Consider the following 14,200-nt stretch of genomic DNA (forward strand, 5'->3'; position numbering starts at 1 on the left):
AAGTGGGTATGGAGCGCAGAGCCAGAAGGCAAAGCACCCCTTGTGTGGAGAGGATCCCTCCCATGATCCCTCAGGGCTCTTAAAACTCCAGGGAAGAGGACACGGAGCAGGAAGGGGAAACATTTACAGCCCAACATCAGAGGGAAAGCAGGAAGGAGGAAAACAGACAGCTCAAAAACAAAAGCATTAACGGAGCTCTCTCCGAACATCTTTGCCTCCTCCTGTCTTCATCTCTCTCTCTCTCTCTCTCTCTCTCCCCCCCCCCTACTGAGGATCACACACACACACACACACACACACACACACACACACACACACACAAACACAGAGACCTCCATACAACCACTTGCATGGCTATGTGCTCTGTTCCCTGAAATACATGAGGATAGTGCTGAAGAAGTGTGTGTGTGTGTGTGTGTGTGTGTCAGTGAGAACTTGGCAACTTTTCTGCTAAATTCCCAGCAGCATCAAATGACTCTCCCTCCCTCCCTCGCTGCCCGTTCCCTGCCGTCCTCCGTGTTGTTGTTGTAGTGGCCCTCCAGAGTATATTAAAATGGCAACATTAATAACAGGCTGGCATTCCTTCCCTCAGCTCCTCTGCTCCGCCTCAGGACCCAGTACTGCACTCCAGTGACTGATCAGCCTCACACACAAGAGGGGTCACCAGGGACCATGTGAAAGCACACACACACACACACACACACACACACACACACACGAGTTCCATAGACATCATAGGCACAAAATACACTCATGAAATGGTGTGTGTGTGTGTATGTGTGTATGTGTATGCCCGTGTGAGTGTGTACTTTGCATATTTGAGTGAGTTTGATAGAGAGAGAGAGAGAGAAAAAGAGAGAGAGAAGAAAATACACCAGCTAGGATAATAGAAGTGTATAATTGAAGAGATAAATTAGTGATGCTGCTAAATATGCTAGCGTGGGAGAAAACAGCTGTTTTTTTTGGAGCAACAACATCTGTGCGTTCATTTCAAACCAAAGGCACAGAGACACTAAAGAAAGCCTTTCAAGACTTTCTTTGAGGTCTCGCTCCTATAATGTTTGCATGGCCTCCGTCCATATTATTGACTGAATATGCAAGCATCTGATTCTGCAGACCTTGGGAAGCCATTCCCGATCCATACCTGCCCAATGTCCACTCGGACTTCTAATTTCATATCTAATGCTAGTGAATAGCATCTGACATAATTCGAAAGGCTAGGATTAAGGAGACGTCGCAGTATTGATCAGAGTGGACAGGCTAGAGTAAATCTCATTGATTGGTACAATAAAGGGGGTGGGGGTGCTGTTCTGCTTTCTCTCTCTCTCTCTCTCTCTCTCTTTTTACATCCACATGCAGCTAGCACAGAGGCGCACACACACACGCTCACACACACATCTCACTGAAAGCCTTGTAAGAAAACCTGGTAATCTCGCTAATATACCAGGCATGACTCATGTTCCTTCATAAAACATGGATTGTTTTTTTAATTATACCAGTAACACAATAATTATTTTATTAGTTAGTATTTTATAAGTCCAGATTCTTTACAATGTAACAACTAAGAGTCATCGTCACAAAAATAACCACATCCAAATAATGACCAACCAATCAGCACAGTGTTGATGAAATCTAAATGTCAAGCGTTTGTTCACATCGCACTGAACTACGGATGACCTGAACAAGATGGCAGTTAGCAACACCATGCTGCATTTGGCAAGTCTGTGGGACTCCGGTGCTTCTTAAGATTCTGCCGTTTAAAATTTAAATGATTACAAAATTTTACCTTCCGGAGTTTGGTTTGCTTTTTCTTTCCCCCAGAGGTACATTTTGTTCCGAACCCACCTCCATGTATTCAGTGATGGATTATTGCAGGTGTGCTCTTAAATTAATGTTTTGTGCACACACCCACACACACACCCCCATCACACACACACACACACACACACACACACACAATGACGTACTAATGAGCAAGAAGAACAGAGCTAGTGGAGACGGACAACACTTGCAATTCCACTAATTTGCAGATGGTTGACCAGGCTGTGTGTGTGTGTGTGTGTGTGTGTGTGTGTGTGTGTGTGTTTTAGCAGATGGTTGAGTAATTTAATTCAGGAGGGAGCAAAAGAAAGACAAGTGGAGGTTGGTGTAATATGTATGTGTGTGGAGGGGGAGGGAGGTGAACAGTTACAGTTACACACAAACACACACACACACACCTTAATTTATTGTCTGGATTCTCTGAGGAGGAAAAGATTAGTTCTGCAGCGGACATTTTAAAGTCCCCCCACCCCATTTCCCCCACCTACTCCTTTCCTCTCCAGGACAACGTTAATTATTCCATCTCTGCCCCCAGTTTAAATCATTTACCACCACTTCCTCCCAGTTCAGCACAGCCAGAGACTCTGGGACTCAAGCTTTCACAGAGGGATGTGTGTATGTGTGTATGTGTGTGTGACAAGAGTCGCCACACACACACACACCCTAGCCACCTGGTCTGACCAGAACTTCCTGCTTGTTTGGAGTTCCGAATGAGTCATACTCTAGAAACTGACAGGGGGACATCAGTCATCAGTAGAGAGGGGGTTAAACACACAAATATGGATTGTGTGTGTGTGAGTGTGTGTGTGCGGTAGAGGTAAGTGACTTTAACTTGTCCTCGGGCATGCTGGGAAATTACCTGGGCCCCATGCTTGTAGCTCCTGGTTAAGAGTGGCTATCCTGGACGCTGGCTATCCATCATGGCAGGGCTCAGTATGGAAGAGTCAACTCCACTGAGATTTCATAGCACACACACACACACTCTTCACCCTTCACCCTTCAACTCACTCATTTCTCTAAACATTCATCCATCCTCCTTCTTTCCTTCCCCTCTACCTCTCTACTCTGCATCCCTCCATCAGCCCTCCTCCTGACCCTTCCGCACGTCACTCTTCCTCTCGCTGGTCCACTCTCACTCCTTCTACAGTCCCTCTCCCTATCACATGCCCTACATAAACAACATAAACATTTTAGATGATGTCGCCCCATTTGTATAAATAATAATGTCGGTCATCTGCATCCTCCTCTGTCTACAGAGTTTTTTTTCTCTAGCCTTCGGTCGCTCGCTTGCTCGAGCTCTGGATGTGGCCGCCCCTGCTGAAACGCCGAGCCCATTAGCTCCCTCTTAGACGGTAGCACTTGGCAGCGGTTCAGGCTGGCGTGTTGCCTGACTATCTATGTATGTGTGCATGTGTGTGTGTGTGTGTGTGTGTGTGTGTGTGAGTGACGCAGAGGTATGTTCAGCTGGGCTGAGGTGATCGGATTGCTGCGCGACAGAGGAATAGCAACAGCTCGGTGGTACTGAAACCAAAACACACGCTGCCCTGTGCGCAACCACACACACACACACACACACACATACACAACCTCTTGGTTCTGCTCAGGCCTGGCTCCATGCCAACCAGCCAGGGGGAGGTTTACCCAACACCTCCCTGACACACACACATACACCCAGTGATTCATTCAGATCCTCTGGTCTCCTGTGTGTGTGTGTGTGTGTGTGTGTGTGTGTGTACACGTGTGTGTTTCTGTGGGTGTTTAACCGCTGGTCTGGAGGTCTGCCAACAAGAGCCCAGTAGGAGGTGACGGCCCCGTCAACAGTAAGCGTGACACTCCTCTCCTTCCCTCTCTCGTTCTCCCTCTCTCTTCCACCTCTTCCCTTCCTCTCTACCTCCACTCTTTTCCATTCGTCCTCCTCTTCTCTCCCTCCTCTCCCCTATGCCTGCCGACTCTGACTCAGCGATTCTAAGCCATGGGGACCTGAGAGAGCAGCGCTGCGCGACGCTAGCGGCCCTAGCGGCAGACAGCTGTCTCACATCACAGACCTGCGGCGCTAGCGGCCCTAGCGGCAGACAGCTGTCTCACATCACAGACCTGCGGCGCTAGGCTAATATGCGAGAAGAAAGAGAGAAAGACAGAAAGCAATACTGTCGGACAGACAGAGATAGAGAGAAAGCTTAGGCCTGAAAGAAGTCAGGGATGCATTTGTTTCTTGTTATTTCTTAGGGAATAAAACTGGGGCACTTGTGAAACTCAACAGTAAATGCAAGACGCGAGTTGTCAAACCAAATTAAGCTGTTAGAACATGTTCGGACATTTTAATCCACACGGTACGTGTTAATGACCAGTGTCTCAATCTATTTCACAGAAACAACCACATTCAACACCCACAATGGCCAGGAGTAGAGGCATGATAGCTTTAGTTCTATGGACGGGGGTTATCCGATGCTCCACCCAATCTTTTACTGGCCAATGGAGACTAGTGCACCTTACCTGAGACTGGCTACTGAGGATTCAGTGGGATATGGTGGTCGGGGAGCAAGGATGGGTCTGAGATGGGGGTGGGGGGTGGTAGAGAGATAGGATGGCTTGGGGTTGGGATCATTTGAGTGATCAGATTACGGGAGTGATTGGGGGTTGGGAGGGGAATGGGGGGATTCCTTCTCCATTATTGATGCGGAAGTGAGCTCTGGGTACGATTATAAAGAGAAGTGCCACAACCCTAATGGACACACACATCATTTGCATCACGCCTGCAGAGCTCCAAACCATATAACTGAGTGTGTGCGTGTGTGTGTGTGTGTGTGTGTGAGTGTGAGTGTGAGTGTGAGTGTGAGTGAGAGAGAGAGAGAGGTTGGTCATCTTAACATTTTCCTTCCATTAATGTATATGTGAGAGAACATAAGGGGTCTACAGGGAGTATCGAACGACCCTCGTCCACAGAGAGCAAGTAAATAGCCTTGGTACACACAAACAAACAAACAAACAAAATAAATACCTATCACAGAAATGAGACCTACAACTTCCCTGTGGAAGATTCTTAAAAAAACCCTCACAAAAACCTTTACCTTTAAAAAACAATCACCACAATTTCAGCAGAGAGACATTGTGTGAGCTCAGACAGCTCTACCATTTTTAAATACGTTCTTCATCCACACACGTTTGCGATTTCGTAATCTTATGCACATGGGGACTCTTAGATAGTAGGTCACCTGAAGTGTGGATCACATGACCATTGACACAAATGCCATGACCAATCACACGTAATTGTCAGTATTGTGAAATGCAGCATTTAACTGTGTGTCATCGTTTTTTCAGATGTTTGCAGATTCGCGGTCCACATTAAAAGCTGGAGTTTTCAAATGAATAAGTTTCCGCCAGCATTTCAAATCGTTCTATTTCAGGAGTTCGGGGTAGCGTGTGGATGAGAGGCAAAAACATAACAAATATGCTTCGGATTGAAACGAAAACAGAATAGTGTGGATGAAGGCTAAATCCCTCTTTACTAGTCTGATCTTATTTATTGTGTGTGATACAAACAAAAACTCTCAGTGACATTAACATCTTATGAAACAACACACAGGATTCCTGTGACTATGGGGCCACCTCATGTATAGACTCCATATAGGCACCAGTGATGTGTTGATTCAGAGCTGCACATACAAGTGCCTACAGCAGAGCAGAACAGAATGAAGATGAACTGGTTCCAGACTCAAGTCAGACAGAGGACGCCTTCAGAGTCTCTGGGCTGAGGGTCATGGCAGTTTACTTCAACAGCAAACACATACACACATACTGTACACACAGACACACACACATAGGGGAATTTCAAACATTGTATTTGAGTAAGTGAAAGACTATCAGAGAAACACACACACACACACACACACACACACACACACACCAACCCCCCAAACTCCAGCCCAAAACAGGAGGCCCCTCTCAACCAGCAGCAACAGATGTGAGGGACCCCTGGGAACCAAACAGATATTATAACAACTCTCTCTCTCTCTCTCTCCCTCTCCATCTCTCACTCTCTACTTTCTCACATTCTGTTTCCTCCTTTTTCCCCCTCCTTTCCGACCCCTGGGCCAACAGAGACATAAAAGATCACCAATCAGGCTCTGACAGACCATAGAATAGACAGCAGATACCACCCCTTCCACACACACACACACACACACACACACACACACACACACACTGAGTGTAGTAAGGAGCCAGGGACGGGAGTGCTATCTGTTTGAAGAGAGTTAACTCTTTAATTCTGTCTGGAATGTTTCCTTTGGGTGGGGCAGAGAAATGCCCCCCCCCCCCCTCCACCACCACACACACACTCCTCCCATCACCCCTCCCCCACCCTTCATTACCCTACTAAATTCAATACCTCTATTTCAGGGCTTTGTGGAATCTTCCACACTAGGCTGTTAGGGGCAGGGCAGCATCAAATACCCACACAAGATCTTCACACACACACACACACACACACACACACACACACAATTGGATCTTCTGCAGATTACACCAACTGTTGTTTTTTTTTGTTAATTCCTTTGTGTACCTGGGTGCCTTGCAGCAAGTAAGGAAGAAAATCAGATCATGTAAACCCAGGTCTTACATACACACACCCACATACATACACGCACACACATACATTCTCTCCCTCCCTCCCTCTCTCTCTCTCACACACAGAGCATCAGTCAACAGCCATGATGCACCACCTTAAACACAAGCCCACACACACCCAGCTGGGGCACAGTTCTGTTTTAGACGTCATAAATGCTTCATTTAGCACAAAAATCCCCTGCACACAAGAAATAAGGCCTCTTTACAGCGGAGTTCCCCAACACAATTCAAATAAACATTAGAATGCCTTTTAAAAATCTCATCCATCTGCCACTCTGGAGATGAAGTGACCTAGAATGCCGGAGTTGCACACCTCTTACATCTCCAAGCGGAACGAAGCAGAGTCTTAATCGCCTTTTTCTGATTCTAATGGAATCCATTTTTAAGCAAATGGCAGTCCTTGACCTCTGCACAAAGGAGTTCATTTCATTGCTCTGTATTTCTGAGTGACCTTCGGCTGAATGCCTCTGAGGTGGTGGGTGATGTTGGAGAAAAATGGCATATGTGCTATCTCGCGATCACCTAAGTGCTCACCAGCATTCAAACACACACACACACCCTGAGGTAGGAGCTTGCCATTTCCACATTTCTCTCTCTCTTTTCCTCTCTCTGTCCTTGATAACCACATTGAGATCTTGTTGCAAGCAGTAATAGAGGTGCAGCTTTATTTAAACACACAGTGTGGCTCACTTTAGGAAGAACTGTTGTATGTGCTGTATATGACCGATGGACATTTGTGTTTCACTGGTCATGCAATTTGACCTGATTTTATTAGTCTTTAAAGGATTTCAAAGACTTTCTAAAGACAATGAGTCACACTCTCTCCCCTCTCTCTCGGCATGAACATGAGCACAAGCATATATATGATCACATTAAACCCTGCATGTGAACAGGACATGGTTTGTGATTTGAGTCAAACAACACTATTGCTCAAGTACACTGAGACATATAACTGTGACGTCAAATGAATCCACAGTGCATCAGGCTGCATAGCTTGGACTGGACATTACAACATTTTACGCGAGGGAGTGGCAGTGTGAGCATTCATGTCCGTATGTATGAACGTGTGTGTGTTGGGCTGGTTTTGTAAGTGACCTGTGCTGTAATGTAGTCTTTTCAACAAGGGCATGAGAGCTCGAGTGACAGCAGGTAATTTTTTTTCTAACCACGCCACTTTCTGAATTGTACCCATGGCTGTGGCCGTTGAAGCACTGGTCAGCCGCTGAATGCGTCGTCAGGTTGAATAAACAACTGTTGCGAAGCCACAATGGGCGCCTTGCAAGGGTAGGGGGCGGGGAAGCAGTGGGCTCGAGCTCGGCTATGGCTGTGTGGAATTTTCACATCAACTCTTCCACTGACCGGTCTCAGTTCATTCACTGTGTGAAAGGTCGCGAGCATAGGGGCTTGTTAGTCATCCAACTAGAATGCCTGCACTTTTAACAACACACACGAAGAACGAACGAGGGACAAATTCATAGAGAGGAGGAGAACAAAAAAAAAGGCATGTAACCGTAGAAAGAAACTCAAAAAGAGAGAGAGAACAAAGAGAGAAGAATGACGACTGGAAGCTTTGATACGTTTGAGAGGGAAAAAACACACACACACAAACACACACCCCAGCACACGCAGAAGCTCAAAATGAGGTCAAGCCACACACCTGTGTCAGACCAGACACATGCACAAGCTGTGGTTTTCATTAGAAGATGGAGGGGGTGCAGGAGGATCACACATCTTTTGTATGTAGCTCTTTTGTGTATGACAATGCGTGTGTGTGTGTGTGTGTGTGTGTGTGTGTGCGCGCGTATGAAGCGTAGAAAAAACTGCTGCGGCTGGAGGTAGGGCAAGGTGCATGTTTCCTAATCCATGATGCATGAGCTCTGAATGAGGCCAATCATCCACCCACCCTCCAACATCCACCCCTCACCCATCTACACCCCAGTATACACCCCCCCCCCCCCACACACACACACAGACGCACAAAAACTCTCACCGATCTCATTTGCAAGCGTGCAGATCTTTCCACACTTCCTCCGAAAGCGCGTGCCGCAAAGTGTTGCCAAGACGACGGCTAAATTATGCAAGAGCGGACAGCAAAGCAGGCCTTGATTCTGACTTAGCCACAAGGACCTCACAAGTCTTTTTATGATAGATGTGTGGACTTCTGCAGTGTGTGTGTGACAAATGTGTGCTATAGGTGTTTGCTCGTGTGCACCCAGTACACATTTATTTTACCATAACAGAACAACTGTCTGATTGGTGTTTGTCAATTCTGGTTTGTCAATTCTGATAAATGCATACATACATATGTACTGTAGGTGTTTGTGTGCATCTGTGTGCATTAATGTTTGTGTACATACAAGTGTGTGTGTTTTAGGTGCGTTTACGTGTGTATATCGTGGCGATGCGTGGAGCCGGAGTGCTGTGGCTTGCAGCTAGCACAGAGAAACAGGAGACGGGCCTATTGCCAACACCAACAGATACCTGCTCACACCACAAACACCACCCCGACTCCACTCAGGATTTCTGACATCTGTGTATGTGTGGGAGGGTGAGAGAGAGATATGAGTGATACTCATATTGATATGAGTGGATTTGTGTATGCATCACTGTATCTGTGCTATGTCTGTCCAAGAGTGTGTGTGTGTGTGTGTGTGAATGGATGAGTCCATGTATTTTGTGTGTGTGTGTGTGTGTGTGTGTGCATACACGTGCCTGCGCCTGTATGTGTGTGTGTGTGTGTGTGTGTGTATTGGTGGTGCAGGTCACGGTGGGCCCCAAGGGAGCAGGTTGTGTGGATTAGAGGGGTCAGCTGTCCTGAGCATCCCAGAGCAGAGTGCGTACCATTGGGCAGGGTGGAGTCTGTCCATCCCCGTCCGCTCAGCCCCCTGCACGCGACGCCCTTTGTTTGGCCGCTTGTTGGACAATTATTTACCCGGCTGTTTGGGGCAAGGGGTGAGGTCACAGGACATACATCACTGCCGACACGACAGGGACCCCCCAGATGGACAAGCCAAGTCACACGAGCCACGGTCTCCATCTCTGTCAGTCCTCGCCCTCATCCCTCCTCTCTCCTGTCCAGATGTCGAATTTCCTCTCCTTTCCGCTTGCCTCTACACTCATCCCTCGCGCAAAGATTCAGAGTTATTTTACTTTTTGTGTTATTTTGAGTTATTTTACATCTCACAGCCCTACAGGTCCAGCATGGTTATTCTTATCCTGATACCAATGTAGAACCAACGCGAGACACAGAATGGCATCTGCACCAGAATTGTATCTGTCCATGTGTTCCGCCATCTCCAACTCTGAGGCAATTTATCCACCAGCGGTCATCTAGTGTTGGAGAAAAGACTTCAAATTCAAAAAGAGTTTCAGTGCATGGTTCCCTGTCCCCCCCCCCCCCCAACACAGCAACAACACCAAACACACACCATCATCACAAGCCTTTAGAAAGGAGCTATTACTTCCCGTCTAGATGAAAAAAAAGTTGCGCTCAGCCCAATCATTTGAGGAGGGAATTTATGGCACACAAGGGCCAAGATTGGAGCATCTGGCACAAACAACGCCATTAAAGACAAGTGGCTGTTTCTACATCTCTCTCTTTCTCTCTCTCTCCCTCCCCCTGTCTAGAGTGGCAACCTGAGACTACTTCCAGAGATGGGCCGCTACTAAATACCGCACAGCTGACATAATGACAAGAGATCAAAGGGGAGAGACACTAAAAGGACAAGGGGGCCGGACCAGAGGGCAATTCTCTTCCCATGATGCACTGCTCCCCAAAGCCCCTCCCCTCAGGCTAAGGCCCTCACCACCATGTCAATAGATAGAGGAGACAAGAGAAACAGAGAGCAGCCTTCGTGTGAGTCTCTTTAGGCCTTTGTCTGGATTTAATGTCTCCGTTTCAGAGGCCTGATTTTAGTGAACCCTCCTAGCTGATCACTCCCATCAAGCTTCAAGCCTCTGTACAACACCCCACCCTCACACAACAGACACATGCATAAATACTGAGAGAGAGAGAGAGAGCGGTCACATCTAAATTTGGGTTTGTGGGTGAGACGCCATCCCTACCATTTCCCTTTAAATAGCCTGTAATGAAATCCCAGAAAATCACAGTGCAGAGCAGCATATCCGAATGCTCTGACACTTCTCAACACCCCGCCCTTTGGGCTAAACTGCCGCCCCCTCATCCCACTTCACACACTTACACGACACACACATATACACACACACACACAGACAGTCCCGGTTTAATCTACGATAGCGTTTCAAAGAGCATACAGAAGAATAAGAAGTACTATTCCATCCGGATCTGTTTGTATTTCCTCGAAACTCATCCTGTCGTTTTCTATGAGCGCATGTTTGTGTGGGTGTGTGAGTGTTTGAGAGAGAGAGAGAGAGAGAGAGAGAGAGAGAGAGAGAGAGAGAGAGAGAGAGAGAGAGAGAGAGAGAGAGAGAGAGAGCACGCCAAGTGTTTACCTAGGGGGAATCGAGAGCACCTGGCAACGTGCCCAAGACCTCCTGAGGCAGGGGCGGCAGCTACCGTGTGCCACTTGGCTCTGACCCACTTCAACACACACACACACACACACACACACACACACACACACACACACACACACCCTCTTGACAGCACACGTGGGCCAAATCTGCCTCTGTCACCTGAACAGCAACCAATCCGCCAAAGCATTCCAGAGCACGTGCGCTCGCTCGCTCGCTCACTCATTCACTCACTACAGCAAAAGCGAGCTCCGAGCCCACGTGTGGGCGAAAACAAGCAAGAGAAGAGAACGAGCGACGCAGCAAATAAGAGAGCCAGTGAAAGAGGGAGAGAGAGGGAGAGAGTGAAGAGCAAGAATTTGAATGAGACGTGAAGAGAAAGAGAGTGAAGAGAGAGAAAGTATGAAGGGTATGATTTACAACTGCAAGAGCCCAGGGGTGGTGCAGTCGTGGGGGTGGGGGTGGACCGCCGGCCGCTCTCCGGCTGCCTGGCTGGCCAGCTGCCAGCTCTCACTTCCAGGATTTCTGGCCCATAGCGGCCTCCTCTCCCTCATTCTCACACTCACACTACCACCACGCAAAAGATGGAGGCCAGCTGAGCACCCCCCCCCCCTCCAACCCTACACCAGTCTCTATGTGAGCATGCCGAAGCAATCAGCAAAAGCCCACAACAGCAGGGTGTCAAAGAAAGAGGGAAAGAGAGCAGGAGAGAGGGAAAGAGAGAGAAAGAAACTAAAACTGTGCTGGCAGCATGCAAAGCTTTTCCTGCGCTGCAGTGCACTGTGCTGTGTTGCGTTGCGTTACGCTCCTAAGAAGCGGATGTGTGCGCTTTGATTACACAGCGCTCCTGGCCAGCCGGCTAGAGAAACTCGATGACTAATCACTGAAGTGCCAGCAGCCAGCCCCGCAAATACTCCGATCTGATGGCTCAGCGTTTATCAGTCACTCAGGGAAAACACAGCCAGGCATTTCTGCATGGCACTCGAGATCAAGACATGTGATATATGTCAGATATGTATTTCAGGGGCGTAACAAAAGAAAGAGCCGAGGAAGGAAAGAAGTGAAGAAAAAAAACGAAAGTGTTACAAAGGACAGAGAGGAAGGAAAGCGAGGTGGGTGTGGGGGTGAAGCGGACTGTGAAATGGTGCCTTACCTGCTTGAAGTGATCGTCATAGCTCCAGTCTGCCTGTCCGTTGGGGGAGGCAGCTGAGTGGGGTTCGGCTGGCGAGAGGCTCTCTTCAGGCTCCTGCTTGACCCTGACAGGGGGCGAGGGGGCCCTCTGGGGACCGGGGCCAGGGGCGGCGGTCACGTAGTTGCCGTAGGGCCGTGGGGGGACGCACGGAATGCCCTGCTGGAGGGCCAGTGTCTGCTTCCTGAGGTACTCCAGCCCTGCCGCGGCGTCAGCCGTGGACAAGCCCACGCCGCCCGGTCCAGCTACGCCTCCTCGCTCGTCTTCGTCCTCCCCCTCGGTCCCCTCGTCCCCCTCCATCATCTCTTCTTCCTCCTCGTCTTCCTCCTCGTCGTCCTCCCCGGAGTCTCGCCTGCCACGAGCGCCGTCCTCATCGTCATCCTCGCGCTCAGAGTCCACGCTGTTCTGGTTGGACGCCCGTGACAGCACGCCACCGCCACCTCCACCTGCACCGCCTGCCATGGCCAGAGCCGCCATGCCAGCCGGACCCAGGCCCTTGCCCATGAAGCCAGCGCCCTGGGCGCGTGCGGCCGCCAGGATGGCCTGTTGGGCGGCCATCTGCTGGGCGTACATGATGTGGGCCTCGCGCAGATGCCGCTCCTTGCGCTCCATCTCCAGACGTGCCTGCTGCTGCCGCTGGAGCTGCTCCATCACCGCCTCTAGTTTCACGCCGGTCCCCAGACCTCCCTCCTGAGACATACTGGGCTGGGGGAGGCAGTGAAGGTGGGGGTTTGTGGGGGGTAAGAGAAGGGCAAGGGGTAAGGGGGGGGGAGAGGAAGCCACAAAGACGTCAATAGCCAGCCATAAAACCGTCCCCTTCAAATGACTACTTTTTATGCCCCCCCCTCCCCCACGCTTTGGTTTCTATGAAGACATGCTTTGGAAGGGAGACATACTTATAGTAGCTATGTTTTCAGTTGACCAAGCAATCCAGTCTATCCTATAATTATGGTGGAGATACAGGAAAGGTATAGTCCCTTCTGTTACAGTAATAATTTGACCATGTGATTCGCTAGTCAACTTACCATAGGAAGGTTTACTATATCATACACTGACAAGATTTTGTTAGTTTCATTTCAGTAGAAAATTATGCAAGTATGTCCACAAAGTAGCCTTATAGTCTTTATTCGTGTTTTATTTCCACTCAGGGGTTTGAAACTTCGACTGCAGGAACGGAAAAATCCAAGACTATGTAGGTCAAATATGTACACATCTGACAGGACTGTTTGACATAGCTGATGAGTCCAACCTGCTCCTGAAAGGCCATGGAATGTCAACACTGCCTAGCCCATTTTCATATAACTAAACAAGCTTCCATTAAAATAGTCTGAAGCGTGGAAATACACACTGTCGAAAGCCGGACAAACAAGCTTTGTTAAAAAACAACTTTGTCCTACTCTATGATACAGCACAAAAATATCGGTGGCCTCTATAATAAACTTCTGACAAGGTCTTATGTAGGCTATGTCAAATTGCCTGATATTAAACAAGATATATTCTGCTACTTATCCCAGTCTGATTTATCATGTTGTTAAAAAAACGCATCACCTAATTTATAATTTACGGCGATTTCATGGGTTTATTGGTCATGCGTAGGCTACATCCTGCCCTCTTTTAATTGTAAAAAAAAAATGTAGGCCTAACTCGTTTTTAAAAACAGCCATGTAAATTTACACGTCAAAGTTCGATTAGACAAACAACAACATGGGCTACTGTAAGTTGTTAAAAGCAAGTTTATTTTGATTGTTTCGGAAAGCAAATAAAGTGTTTACATGTATGTGTACTGGAGAGATAATGCCTACGCATGTTAAAGTTCACTTCTGATCAAAGAAAAAAACTCCCAACTCGCCCTAATCAAAGCAACATGCGATGCATTTAGCAGATGCATATGGCGGGGCTCCAAGCGCCCGTGAATGAGAGTAAACAGGCTACAGTAGCACACACATGGATGTGGAAGCGTTACTATTTAAGTAGCCTAGTATCCTAAAAAGATAAGTAACCCCCCAAAAAAATTAATTAGTAGAGTCCAATTTTCATACAGTACTACTATCTAACCTGAGGTTTATTTGT

General features: G+C 48.0%; 2 protein-coding genes across 5 annotated transcripts in view; both read right to left on the minus strand.

The window, feature by feature from the left end:
- The window catches only part of LOC121682517 (AT-rich interactive domain-containing protein 3B-like), a 60,979-nt gene that overhangs the window by 46,173 nt on the left and 606 nt on the right, over window positions 1-14,200 (minus strand). For all 4 annotated transcript variants that reach the window (XM_042062678.1, XM_042062677.1, XM_042062676.1 and 1 more), the window contains exon 2: window positions 12,095-12,835. In XM_042062678.1, the coding sequence (XP_041918612.1) occupies window positions 12,095-12,835 (741 nt within the window). The remainder of the gene's footprint in view (window positions 1-12,094; window positions 12,836-14,200) is intronic.
- fam219b (family with sequence similarity 219 member B) overlaps window positions 1-14,200 on the minus strand; it is a 33,215-nt gene that overhangs the window by 5,074 nt on the left and 13,941 nt on the right. The gene's annotated exons all lie outside the window — the stretch shown is intronic.

The sequence above is a fragment of the Alosa sapidissima genome, chromosome 14, assembly GCF_018492685.1.
Source record: "Alosa sapidissima isolate fAloSap1 chromosome 14, fAloSap1.pri, whole genome shotgun sequence".
In the NCBI taxonomy this organism is placed as follows: Eukaryota; Metazoa; Chordata; class Actinopteri; order Clupeiformes; family Clupeidae; genus Alosa; species Alosa sapidissima.